At 46.7% G+C, this 13,838-nt stretch overlaps 2 protein-coding genes across 3 annotated transcripts in view; one reads left to right on the top strand and one right to left on the bottom strand.

Annotated features, from left to right (window-relative positions):
• Positions 1–1,544, bottom strand: part of TNFRSF11B (TNF receptor superfamily member 11b) — a 115,541-nt gene extending 113,997 nt beyond the window's left edge. The window contains exon 1 of the mRNA XM_068237954.1: positions 1,454–1,544. The gene's annotated coding sequence lies outside the window, so the exon portion shown is untranslated. The remainder of the gene's footprint in view (positions 1–1,453) is intronic.
• Positions 1–13,838, top strand: part of COLEC10 (collectin subfamily member 10) — an 83,288-nt gene that overhangs the window by 10,815 nt on the left and 58,635 nt on the right. The window contains exons 1-2 of one of the 2 annotated variants that reach the window (XM_068237956.1): positions 1,697–1,758; positions 2,848–3,022. In XM_068237956.1, coding sequence (XP_068094057.1) covers positions 2,890–3,022 — 133 coding nt within the window. In that variant the 5' untranslated portion in view covers positions 1,697–1,758; positions 2,848–2,889. Of the gene's footprint in view, positions 1–1,696; positions 1,759–2,847; positions 3,023–13,838 lie in introns of those variants that run through there. The other variant, XM_068237955.1, reaches the window with a different exon arrangement.

Raw genomic sequence — 13,838 nt, forward strand, 5'->3', positions numbered from 1 at the left:
AGACTATACTGTATATCGTCTTGTCACTTAACTGGCATGCAAGAAATAGGGGCACAAGGTAAAATGGGCCTGTTTTCATTAATAAAATTATCATTAATATCTACCGATATTCTTCGTTTTTAAAGTGTAATTAGTGTAAATTATCGTAATAAAATATAGGTATATATATTAATGATATTTTACTACATCTTAACCTAACCCTTCTCTCACGGAACCACCCCCTCCGATGCCTTACCCTAAAACCCTCCTTCCTGACACCTAACCCTAAAATCCTCCTTCCTGACACCTAACCCTAAAACCCTCCTTCCTGACACCTAACCCTAAAACCTTTCTTCCTGACACCTACCGCTAAAACCCCCCTTTCTGACACCTAACCCTAAAACCCCCCTTCCTGACGCCTAACCCTAAAACCCCCCTTCCTGACGCCTAACCCTAAAACCCCCCTTCCTGACGCCTAACCCTAACCCCCCCCCCCCCGTTCCTGACGCCTAACCCTAACCCCCCCCCCCGTTCCTGACGCCTAACCCTAAAACCCCCCTTCCTGATGCCTAACAATAAACCATCCTTTCTAACGCCTAGCCCTAAAACCCCCCTTCCTGATGCCTAACAATAAACCACCCTTCCTGATGAACACTAAACTCCCCCCCCCCCTTCCTGACGCTTAACCCTAACCCCCCCCCCCCCCCCCCCGTTCCTGACGCCTAACCCTTACCCACCCCCCCCCCGTTCCTGACGCCTAACCCTAAACACCCCCCTTCCTGATGCCTAACAATAAACCACCCTTCCTGACGCCTAACCCTAAAACTCGTCTTCCTGATGCCTAACCCTAAATCCCCCCTCCTAATCTTATTATATTGAAAATGATACATTTCAAAACAATAAACCATCCTTTCTGACGCCTAGCCCTAAAACCCCCCTTCCTGATGCCTAACAATAAACCACCCTTCCTGATGAACACTAAACTCCCCCCCCCCCCCCTTCCTGACGCTTAACCCTAACCCCCCCCCCCGTTCCTGACGCCTAACCCTAACCCCCCCCCCCCGTTCCTGCGCCTAACCCTAAACACCCCCCTTCCTGATGCCTAACAATAAACCACCCTTCCTGACGCCTAACCCTAAAACTCGTCTTCCTGATGCCTAACCCTAAATCCCCCCTCCTAATCTTATTATATTGAAAATGATACATTTCAAAACGATGACTTTCAAAAACGAATAATTTATAAATACTAAACATTAAAAATGTCAAAAACTATAATGTTTACATTTTTAAAACAATAAACAATTTCAAAAAGTATAACCTTATCATTTTTAAAACGATAATTATTGCGCACCCAATTTTTTTTTTGTTGCTTTGGGCTCTTTATAGCCGATATTTGCATTAAAGCTTATGGGGATCCCAAATCACCCATCGGGAAATGATCCCTCAGGTGACAATACGGGGAATGATGCTGTACCTTGAGGCTAGCAATGTGTTCTGTTTCAAATGGAGGGACGATGATCAGTGAATGTCAGAGCAGCTTCAGTTGGTCGGCGGGGTGGAAACAGCATTGGCATCAGTAATGCTCGGGCATCAGGGGTCCAATAAAACAAATCCTTAACGACCCCTGATGCCCAAGCAATATTGATCAGTGGCCGCTGTACACACATAACGATCATCAGCTGAAACAGTCATTAACTGCCATTTCTGTCTTCGGTTATGCTGTACGTAGCTAGCTTTAGGTGCTTTGTGTGCTGGTAAGGAAGCAACTCCAGGTAGCAGGTCATGAAAAAGGTTCCACACTTCTCCCTTCAAGATAAAAATCACATCTTTTATAGGTCAGCCATTAAAGGACTTACGAGGCCAAACTATTAAAAAAAAGTTTACAAAGTTAAGTACCTGCATCTCTTTAAAAAACACGGAGGACGCCATCCGCGCCCCCCGTGTCATTCCGCCGGGTCCCCGCCGCTCAATAGACCCCCCGGACTGTCACGACCGCAGGGCCCGGGTCGGGCTGGATGGCGTCCTCCGTGTCTTTTAAAGAGATGCAGGTACTTAACTTTTTTAACTTTTTTTTTTAATAATTTGGCCTCGTAAGTCCTTTAAAATGTCACTCTTCTGTCCATATTGGGTCTGACTGAAGAGATGGACTAGTCCAAAACCTGTCACTTCTGTAAGATTTCTACTACTTACTGTAAGTGACAGCAACATAGGAGAAAATGCTCATTTTACTGTGGGAGGAACATACTTCTTATCTGTATGTGTTTACATGTAATTTATTTTTTACAATTTTTCACAAGCGTGGTCCATTAATTAAAAATATAATAGCCGCCGTCCTCTGCTGCCTACAGGGGCCACAAATTGCCCCAGATAGTTCTCCGCTCCAGGCCATACTGCACAGGCGCAAGTTGGTGTGTGTGCGCTCCGCTGTTGCACTCCCAAGGCGCAGAACGCTCCTGGCAATGGAAGTGAGATAGGGGAGCGTGCACAGCCCAACTGTGCCGACTGGCCCCAACTTGACAACTAACCTGGGCCAGTTGGTGAAGCTGCAGGTACCGGAGGACGGCAGCGTGGGAGCGATCAAGGCCAGAGGGGGCAGGAGGAAGCCCCAGGTATGTATAGATTTGTTATGCTCCCGTATCAGGTTTACTTTAACAAACATGCTTTTTTAACAGATACAATTATTTTAGATTCATTTTAGTAACCCAACCAGTGTGTAATATCCCACAGATGCAGACACTGACTGTTCCATCCTGCAGAGATAAGTGAAAGTAAACAAATGTCAGGACAGGATAAATATTCCGGACACTGTACAGAGGCCTCCAGGATAAGCACTAATTACTGAGCACTAATGACTTGTCTCTCATACAGTCACCGGACCCTGGGACTGACGGATTGCAGCATCTCCCAGCTATGGCGGGTGTGAGCGCTACTCGGTTGACCTTCTGCCTCTCCCTCCTGGTGCTGATCCCGGTCCACAGCTCCTCCGAGGCGGAAAATCGATCGGATACCTGCTTAACGCACACAATATTACCCGGGCCAAAAGGTAAGAAATTGCTGCTGAGAATACTGGGGTCATTTTACGAGCTTCACATTTTCTTTCCCCTGAAGTTAGGTTAGGTTCACAGTGGTCAGTTGCAGAACTTATGTGTTATAATACACTACAATCCAATTATACAATAACATTTGTAAAGCGCTTTTCTCCCATAGGACTCAAAGCGCAAAGATATGTTTCAGAGCAATACAGGGTTGCAGGCTGGACTGTGTTACAGAGGAGATAGTCAGGTGTTCATAAATGCCAGACTAATGGCCCATACTCACGGGCTACAATTGTCGCCGCAACACGCGGCGCGCGCGTGTTGCGGCGACAGGTCGCCCGTGAGTATGTGGCGTTGCACGGGCGCGCACCCCGAACTGTCGCTCGTCGCTGATGTCGCCAGGCGATTGAACCGCTCAATCGCCTGATGACAGTTGCCGCCGCAACTCTGCCGCAACTGTCGCTAGTCCGCGTGAGTACGCGGACTAGCGACAGCAACCTACATGAAGAATACGGAGCTTCCGGCCGGGGGAGGAGGAACGTCGGCGACAACTTCCGTCGCACCGCTGGTCCCTCTTCCGCGTGTGTACGCGGAGGGACCTGGCGAGGAACTGTCGCCGGCCTGTCGCGCACACGCTCACGTGTGCTGGCGACAGACCAAAAAAGTTGCCCGTGAGTATGGGCCATTAGGCCTCTTTCACAGTGGGACGTTAAAGTCGCACTTTATAAAAAATTATAACGCAGACTAACGCACAGCAATACAAAGTCTGTGCGAAATTCACAGTGCACACGTTGCATTGAGTGTAACGTGTAGCAATATTTAGGAAGTCCTGCATGCTGTGCGTTTAGCAATACATTTGGTACGTTATGTGTGTTGCACATGCTCAGTAATGTTTTTTTTATTTTATAAATGTAATGCATGCGCAGTTTTCGTTCCATCAGTATGCGACAAAAACGGCGCACCAAGAGACACAACGCAGTGCAAAATAACGTCCAATTTCATAACCTACAAGTGCTTGCGTTAGGGGCACGTTGTGCGACTTTAACGTCGCATCAAACGCAACATCCCACTGTAAAAGAGACTGTACATAGACTTTAATACAAAGCCTGCATGCAGTGAGCTAGAATAACGCGATCAGTTACAAAGCAGTACAGTGAGCAGGGCCGAATTTAGGCCAAGGCCACCTAGGCCATGGCCTCGGGCACCACAGGAGCAAGGGCACCAAACCAGCAGGCTAAACTGGTGCAGCATTTGCAAGCTTGCAAATGCTGCAATGCAGGAAGATCAGGTGAGCGCCTGACCATGGTACTCTGCTGCTAGCCGCCTGTGCAGCGGCCACCTCGCTCTCTGTGCACGTTTGCATTGTGGCCAGCGGCTATGGACTTGGGCAGCATTGAAAACGGAAAGGAAGAGGAAGCTTCTGCACTGGAGACGAGTATAGAAATGAGTGACACTGATAGCCGCTGCGGTGGGAAGGCGAGTTGGCTACCTATACTGAAAGGGGGGGAGAAGGGATTAAGGCAGTCATCTGGCTACCTATAATGGAGGGAAATTACCAATTACTGCCAGTCATGATTGTAAGCTAATTACGATTACGCAATTTTTTGTGTAAATTTTCGCAATTTCGCCTATACGTAATTACGATGTGTACATTTAATTGATTTTGTGTAATTTCGTGCCGAATTTGAAGGTGAATATCAAAGCCCCCATACATGCTATTGACACCAAAATTGCTACATATGTTAATAGTGGGTACAAGTAAAAAAAAAAAAAAAAGACTTAGTAGTTTTTGAGAAAATCAATTTTAAAAATGTAAAGAAAAAAATGTTTTGTACATTCAGAAAAATGACAGTTTAAAAAACATTTTTCTTTGCATTTTTAAAATCGATTTTCTCAAAAACTACAAGGTTTTTTTGAACATTTCTTTTCTTGACTTATTCTTCTTAACATATGTAGCAATTTTGGTAGCTTTGCTATTAGCCAGTAAAGCCAGCACAAATTACGCGAAAAATTAAGCGAAATTGTGAAATATTACTATTACATACGAAATGAATTACAATTTCCCCTGAAATTTTGCATTACGATTACGATGCGTAATTGTGAATTTCTATGCTAAATTTCGCACATGCAATATTTCGGCCCACGACTGATTACTGGTCTGAGCCATGGTTATGCGCTTTGAGTCCTACAGGAGTAAAGCACATACATGTAAATAAGGTGCCTGTAAAAAAGGGAGAAGGGGATTGCTGCTAGGTAAATTATGGCTAAACTTAGCGATATTCTACGAATGCATTTTGATAGTAAAATATCTATATATATAATTCAGTAAGTGCCTCAACCGTCCAGCAAGAAGAAGAAGTACTTTGCATGAGAAAATTTATGCGTGCTCAAAGACCAAGTTTGAGGCCTCCTTTCCACGGACTGTTGAGCTGTGTGCTCAGCAAGCAGTTACCAGGCACAGGTAAGAAGTTATCAGGCAGCAACAAGCAGTTATCAGGCAGCAACAAGCAGTTATCGGGCAGCAACAAGCAGTTACTAGGCAGCAGTGAGCAGTTGAGAGAGTTTGAGAGGCATTTCACTGCCTATCAACAGTCTGTGGAAAGGAGGCTTAACCCTAGCAAGTCTGGCTTTGCAAATCTGGCCTAATTGACTATTCATGAGGCAATGCTCATGCAAATATGCATTTGCTTTCGCATGTCAAACTATGCAGGGTCAAAAAACCAATACTGCAAAGCGGTCGTGGAGCAGTGCTTTTCAGCACTGCTAGATTTGGGCGCAGCGAGTGCCGCCATAGACTGTAATGGGAATCAGTCTATAGCTGCGCTCAGTGAGTAACGTCAGCGCCGTCAGAAGACGGAGCCGAAGTTGCTTAAAAAACACAATAATTCGACCTCCAGCAATCGCTGGAAGCCGAATTATATCATTCCCCCACTATCCATGGCGGCCTGGAGGGGGAATCTATATATATAATCTATCTATATATATAATTCAGTAAGTGCCTCAACCGTCCAGCAAGAAGAAGAAGTACTTTGCATGAGAAAATTTATGCGTGCTCAAAGACCAAGTTTGAGGCCTCCTTTCCACGGACTGTTGAGCTGTGTGCTCAGCAAGCAGTTACCAGGCACAGGTAAGAAGTTATCAGGCAGCAACAAGCAGTTATCAGGCAGCAACAAGCAGTTATCAGGCAGCAACAAGCAGTTATCGGGCAGCAACAAGCAGTTACTAGGCAGCAGTGAGCAGTTGAGAGAGTTTGAGAGGCATTTCACTGCCTATCAACAGTCTGTGGAAAGGAGGCTTAACCCTAGCAAGTCTGGCTTTGCAAATCTGGCCTAATTGACTATTCATGAGGCAATGCTCATGCAAATATGCATTTGCTTTCGCATGTCAAACTATGCAGGGTCAAAAAACCAATACTGCAAAGCGGTCGTGGAGCAGTGCTTTTCAGCACTGCTAGATTTGGGCGCAGCGAGTGCCGCCATAGACTGTAATGGGAATCAGTCTATAGCTGCGCTCAGTGAGTAACGTCAGCGCCGTCAGAAGACGGAGCCGAAGTTGCTTAAAAAACACAATAATTCGACCTCCAGCAATCGCTGGAAGCCGAATTATATCATTCCCCCACTATCCATGGCGGCCTGGAGGGGGAATCTATATATATAATCTATCTATATATATAATTCAGTAAGTGCCTCAACCGTCCAGCAAGAAGAAGAAGTACTTTGCATGAGAAAATTTATGCGTGCTCAAAGACCAAGTTTGAGGCCTCCTTTCCACGGACTGTTGAGCTGTGTGCTCAGCAAGCAGTTACCAGGCACAGGTAAGAAGTTATCAGGCAGCAACAAGCAGTTATCAGGCAGCAACAAGCAGTTATCAGGCAGCAACAAGCAGTTATCGGGCAGCAACAAGCAGTTACTAGGCAGCAGTGAGCAGTTGAGAGAGTTTGAGAGGCATTTCACTGCCTATCAACAGTCTGTGGAAAGGAGGCTTAACCCTAGCAAGTCTGGCTTTGCAAATCTGGCCTAATTGACTATTCATGAGGCAATGCTCATGCAAATATGCATTTGCTTTCGCATGTCAAACTATGCAGGGTCAAAAAACCAATACTGCAAAGCGGTCGTGGAGCAGTGCTTTTCAGCACTGCTAGATTTGGGCGCAGCGAGTGCCGCCATAGACTGTAATGGGAATCAGTCTATAGCTGCGCTCAGTGAGTAACGTCAGCGCCGTCAGAAGACGGAGCCGAAGTTGCTTAAAAAACACAATAATTCGACCTCCAGCAATCGCTGGAAGCCGAATTATATCATTCCCCCACTATCCATGGCGGCCTGGAGGGGGAATCTATATATATAATCTATCTATATATATAATTCAGTAAGTGCCTCAACCGTCCAGCAAGAAGAAGAAGTACTTTGCATGAGAAAATGTATGCGTGCTCAAAGACCAAGTTTGAGGCCTCCTTTCCACGGACTGTTGAGCTGTGTGCTCAGCAAGCAGTTACCAGGCACAGGTAAGAAGTTATCAGGCAGCAACAAGCAGTTACTAGGCAGCAGTGAGCAGTTACTAGGCAGCAGTGAGCAGTTGAGAGAGTTTGAGAGGCATTTCACTGCCTATCAACAGTCTGTGGAAAGGAGGCTTAACCCTAGCAAGTCTGGGTTTGCAAATCTGGCCTAATTGGCTATTCATAATTGAATAAGGGCCTCAACCTTCCAGCAAGAAGAAGAAGTACTTTGCATGAGAAAATGTATGCGTGCTCAAAGACCAAGTTTGATGCCTCCTTTCCACGGACTGTTGAGCTGTGTGCTCAGCAAGCAGTTACCAGGCACAGGTAAGAAGTTATCAGGCAGCAACAAGCAGTTATCAGGCAGCAACAAGCAGTTATCAGGCAGCAACAAGCAGTTACTAGGCAGCAGTGAGCAGTTGAGAGAGTTTGAGAGGCATTTCACTGCCTATCAACAGTCTGTGGAAAGGAGGCTTAACCCTAGCAAGTCTGGCTTTACAAATCTGGCCTAATTGACTATTCATGAGGCAATGCTCATGCAAATATGCATTTGCTTTCGCATGTCAAACTATGCAGGGTCAAAAAACCAATACTGCAAAGCGGTCGTGGAGCAGTGCTTTACAGCACTGCTAGATTTAGGCGCAGCGAGTGCCGCCATAGACTGTAATGGGAATCAGTCTATAGCTGCGCTCAGTGAGTAACGTCAGCGCCGTCAGAAGACGGAGCCGAAGTTGCTTAAAAAACACAATAATTCGACCTCCAGCAATTGCTGGAAGCCGAATTATATCATTCCTCCACTATCCATGGTGGCCTGGAGGGGGAATCTTCTATATATATAATAGAGTAAGTGCCTCAACCTTCAAGCAAGAAGAAGAAGTAGTGCCCTGCCCCCAGGGCCGGTCCAAGCAAGAAGAAGGGGCTGGTCCAAGCAAGAAGAAGAAGTAGTGTCATATCAAACCAAGGGCAAAGAGGGATAATTTGCATATTCAGTAGCAGTGCATTGTGGGTAACCACAAATGTTCACTTATAGCTGAATTATTGCAGATTTGCTTCTATTTTAAGAAGGAAAATTACACCAAGCTTTACTTTTTTTAGTAGGAGGGCTTTTTGATCCCTTTTATCCCCCTATACATTCTTAGTAATTTGGGTCACCCTGAGCTGCTTGGTTACTCTGTTGTACTGGTTCAAGCCCTATCTCATACAGCCATATCAATCTCTGCTGTGAACTGATGAGGACTAAAAGTCTGAAATAGGCTGTTACATTTGGTTTTGATATGACTGTGTAAAATTTAAAGCTATAGGGCCTGATTCACAAAATGGTGCAAACTGTTAAGCATGGGTGTGCTAAACAGTTAGCACGTGAAGTGCCATTTGTGGACTTTTGTGCGTGGAAAGTGCTGTGAATCGCGCAAAAGACCGCAATCGCGGACTTTTGCGTGTGTAAAGTACCGCAATTTGTGGCAAATTGCGCGCGCAAAAGACCGCAATCACGCAAATCGCAGCACTTTGTGCGCGCAAAAGTCCGCGAACGGCACTTCATGTGCTAACTGTTTAGCACAACCGTGTTAAACAGTTTGCACCGCTTTATGAATCCGGCCCATAGGCTTGCTTGACTTACCAAGAGTGAAAAGGAATAGTTTGCATATTTAGTAGCGGTGCATTGTGGGTAACTACAAATGTTCACTTATAGCTGAATTATTGCAGATTTTCTTCTGTTTTAAGAAGCCAAATTACACCAAGCTTTGATTTTTTTAAGTAGAAGGTCTTTTTGGTTCCTTTTATCCCCCTATACATTCCGAGTGGTTTGGGTCACCCTGAGCTGCTTGGTTACTCTGTTGTACTGGTCCAAGCCCCATCTCATACTGCCATATCAATCTCTGCTATGTACTGATGAGGACCAAAAGTCTGAAACAGGCTGTCACATGTGGGTTTGATATAGCTGTGTAAAATTTAAAGCTATAAGCTTGCCATACACCAGTGGTTCTGGATGCTTGCTTGGATTACTAAGGTTGAAAAGGGATAAATTGCATATTTAAAAATGTTCACTTATAGCTGAATTATTGCAGATTTCCTTCTGTTTTAAAAAGGCAAATTACACCAATACAGTGGGGAGCATTGCAGGAAGTGACAACAGTGGATCGCACGTTGGAACACGGAAGAGGTGAGGCATCCCCGCCCGCTGCCTCTTACTAATAGTGGCGGCTGCTACTGTGCTTAAGCAGGAGGGGAGCGCACATGGGGGACACAGGTGAGGCAGGGGGGGTTCCTGCTGAGCTTAAGCTGCAGGGAGAATGCACATGGGGGACCCAGGTGAGTTGGGGTTCCTGCTGAGCTTAAGCTGGAGGGGGAGTGCACATGGGGGACCCAGGTGAGGGAGGGGGGTCCTGCTGAGCTTAAGCAGGAGGGGGAGCGCACATGGGGGACCCAGGTGAGGGAGGGGGGGTTCCTGCTGAGCTTAAGCTGGATGGGGAGTGCACATGGGGGACCCAGGTGAGGGAGGGGGGGTTCCTGCTGAGCTTAAGCTGGAGGGGGAGCACACATGGGGGACCCAGTTGAGGGGGGGGTCCGACCCCCCTCCCCGCCACTGTGCCCAATACCCCCTTCCTGCCCTCTACCCCCTTACGCGGCGTATGATACGCTGCGGGTCGGCTAGTCAGTAATATTTACTTATATTTTACTATGGCTGAACCTAATCCTACTCATACAGAACCCTTCACTAGTGGTGCCTAACTCTAAGACCCCCTGGTAGTACCTAGCTAATTCCCCAGGCACTGCTACACCTTTAGACACTCATGGTGGAGCCTAACCCTAACCCCCCCAGTGATGCCTGACTCTAAGACCCCCCAAGGTGGTGGCTAACCCTAAGACCCCCCCTGGTGGTGCCTAACCAATTCCCCAGGCAGTGCTTCACCGTTAGACCCCCATGGTGGTGCCTAACCCTAACCCCCCGGTGGTGCCTAACCGTAAGAACACTCCCTGGTGGTGCCTAACCCTAACCCCCCCCCCCCCCCCCGGTGGTGCCTAACCCTAAGACTCCTCCATGGTGATGCCTAAACCTAGCAACACCCGCCCCCACCCCCTGTGGCACCTGCAATAAAATTTCCCTATCATGATGCAAAATGTGGCTTTTATTTATAGGCACCAATGGTGGCACCGTTTTTTACCGAAAGGGCTACTGCACCCTTGTTTCCAGGTTCAAGTAAAGCGTTTTAGAATTACTGTTTGTTGTTGTTGTCAAGATCTGTGGGTCGCGCTTATAGTGTGACATGCCTCCGGTAATAGCAGTAATATTGTCATGAGCTGTCTTCACACAGCAATCTTACCGCACCTTCGTGCATCAACCCCCATGGGCTGTCTGGGGACTTTGTAACTTCTGAAAAGTTTGTAAGCCACCCCGGCTCCCACATTCCTACAACAACAAGGTCTTTTTAAACCCCAAGTGTTATGTATGTGATTTCAGCAAGCCTCCGATTGGCTGGCTGGCCTGGGCTGGGCACCAACATTCTTTGACAATGAAACACAAAGTACCAATGCTGCTTGTTTGCTGGGACCCAACACATCTGTCTAAATATTGACAGCTGGGAATATTTGTGACATCTGGTCCTCTAGAAATATCCCTGGCATGCCTCTCGCCAGTCACACATCCCTCACATACCAGCCGATAAACGACAGGATATCCTCTGGCCCAGCGGGAAACCCAGCGAGGCGGCCGCCCAGCCCCAGCACTCTGTTTTCCTAGTTTTATAATAGGAGCGCCCGTCTGTTATTCTGGGTTTTGGGTTTCCCAAGTTGTTTTGCCAGTGGCGGGAGGATGGCACAGAGTGTATCAGCAACACTTCCCCCGGCGCTATGCCAACGCTGCCTGCTGTATGCTGGATAATCAGACTTGTCTCACAATAGTAAACAGATTGCCCAGCGAGCACATCGTGAACCAGAACTTCTAGGAGTGTGTATTCTGAGCCGTAAAGATATAAAAGTTTTAAAGAATACCCGAAGTGACATGTGACATAATGAGATAGACATGTGTTTGTACAGTGCCTAGCACACAAATAACTATACTGTGTTCCTTTTTTTCTTTCCCTGCCTGAAAGAGTTAAATATCAGGTATGTAAGTGGCTGACTCATTCCTGACTCAGACAGGAAGTGACTACAGTGTGACCCTCACTGATAAGAAATTCCCCTTTTTACCCCTTTTTTGCTCTCAAAAGCCATTTTCTGCTAGGAAAGTGTTTTATAGTTGGAATTTCTTATCATTGAGGGTCACACTGTAGTCACTTCCGGTCTGAGTCAGGACTGAGTCAGCCACTTACGTACCTGATATTTAACTCTTTCAGGCAGAGAAAGTAAAAAGGAACACAGCCTAGTTATTTGTGTGCTAGGCACTGTACATACCCATGTCTATCTCATTATGCCACATGTCAGTTCGGGTATCCTTTAATGGGGCCACACACAATACAATAAAATGATCCGATTTTATGGCAATTCGATAAAAAAAGATCGGATTTCCTCCCAAAAATCGAAAGTTTTTTCTTTTATTCAAGCAAGAAATCTGATCGGATTTCCCGTTTTTATTCGATAAAATTTAATCAGGAATGGTTGATTTTTCTGATCAATTTTTCTGAAAATTGAATGGTGTATGGTAGATTGTCAATTTATTCATCTATACACCCTAGCAATTTAATCAGAGTTTTCAAACATTTTTTTCACCATTGAGGAAAAATTGAACATAGGTGTGTGGTTCATTGGTCAGATTTCTGAAATGTTACAATCAGTCAGAAAAATTGATTGCAATTGTTGAATTAAACAGATATTTAAAAAATTGTATGGTGTGTGGCCACCTTTATACATACCTGGGGCTTCCTCCAGCCCCAACCGCACTGATCGTTCCCGCACGAACTTCCTCTGCCTCTTCGTTCGCCTGGTAGTAGCTCTGTCAGCTTGGCCAGTTGGGACACACTGCACATGTGCGACCCGGGCCGCGTTCGCACGCCACACTCCATTGCAGGCGCAGAACACTCCCAGCCGCGGGAGCGAGAGAGAGGTGCACGCATGGGTGAACTGCGTCTGAGAAGACTGGCACCGACTGGCCAAGCTAACTTGGCTTCTACCAGGCGAACGAGGAGGCGGAGGAAGATGACGTGGGAGTGATCAGTGCGTAGAGGGCTGCAGGAAGCCCCAGGTATGTATATCCTTACGTCTCAGGTACACTTTAAAACAGAAGATGTTTGCGATTATTCAGGTTGAAGTAAGCCTATGAAGTCTCCCACAATGCATCACTGCAAATCATCCTTTGTTGTCCCTGTAAGCTAACCACACCTCCAGAGCCACTGGAATGCAATGATGTGTCATCTTGCTAATTATACAGAGCCACAATAATCCAACATGCATACAGACTGTTCTGGATTAGTTGATCCTCATCAGTGCGTGGCATGGATTAGTGTGGCTCTATGCGGTAGGACTTTAAGCACCCAGAGTTAGGGCTGGTGCACACCTAGAGCTTTTTTGAAAAGCTCTTGGCTAATGTATTTGAATGGGATGGAGCACACCAGAGCCATGAGCCAGAGGCGTAGCTAGGGTTTTCAGCGCCCGGGGACAAAGACTATTAATGCGCCCCCTAAGGTGAAGGGTCGTGACCAAATGTGGGCGTGGCTATGGGTGCTCCACATTTGGTCACGCCCCTTCAAATGTACATGGAGGTTAGCAGGCTCACGCTCACCCACCCTCCCTCAGTATGTACCTTCCAGCATGTTCCAAGACAAATTCAGCAATCATGAGCCCCCCCCCCCCCCCCCCATCAAGACAAATTCCGCAATCATGAGCAAACATGAGGCCCCCAGCATGACCAACTCAGCAATCATGAGGCCCCCAACAAGACAAATTTAGCAATCCTGAGGCCCCCAACAAGACAAATTCAGCAATCATGAGGCCCCTAACAAGACAAATTCAGCAATCATGAGGCCCCTAACAAGACAAATTCAGCGATCTTGAGGCCCCCAACAAATCATGAGGCCCCCAACAAGACAAATTCAGTAACCATGAGGCCCCCAACTAGACAAATTCAGCAGTCATGAGGCACATAAATAGACAGCATTTCACATAAATAGGCAGAATGCCCCCTTAATATGGTAGACACCTCTCACCTGGCAGCAGTTCCCCAAAATACACTCAATCTGACAGCAGTGCTTGCCCAAAAATAAGTAGCCCCAGGTCTATAGGTGTCCCCAGAATAGGTGGCCAGCAGTATAGATGTCCCCAGAACAGGTAGCCAGGGGTAGAGATGTCCACAGAACAGGTAGCCAGGGGTATATGTGCCCAGTATATGTAGGCAGGGG

Source organism: Hyperolius riggenbachi, chromosome 5 (assembly GCF_040937935.1).
Source record: "Hyperolius riggenbachi isolate aHypRig1 chromosome 5, aHypRig1.pri, whole genome shotgun sequence".
Taxonomy (NCBI): domain Eukaryota; kingdom Metazoa; phylum Chordata; class Amphibia; order Anura; family Hyperoliidae; genus Hyperolius; species Hyperolius riggenbachi.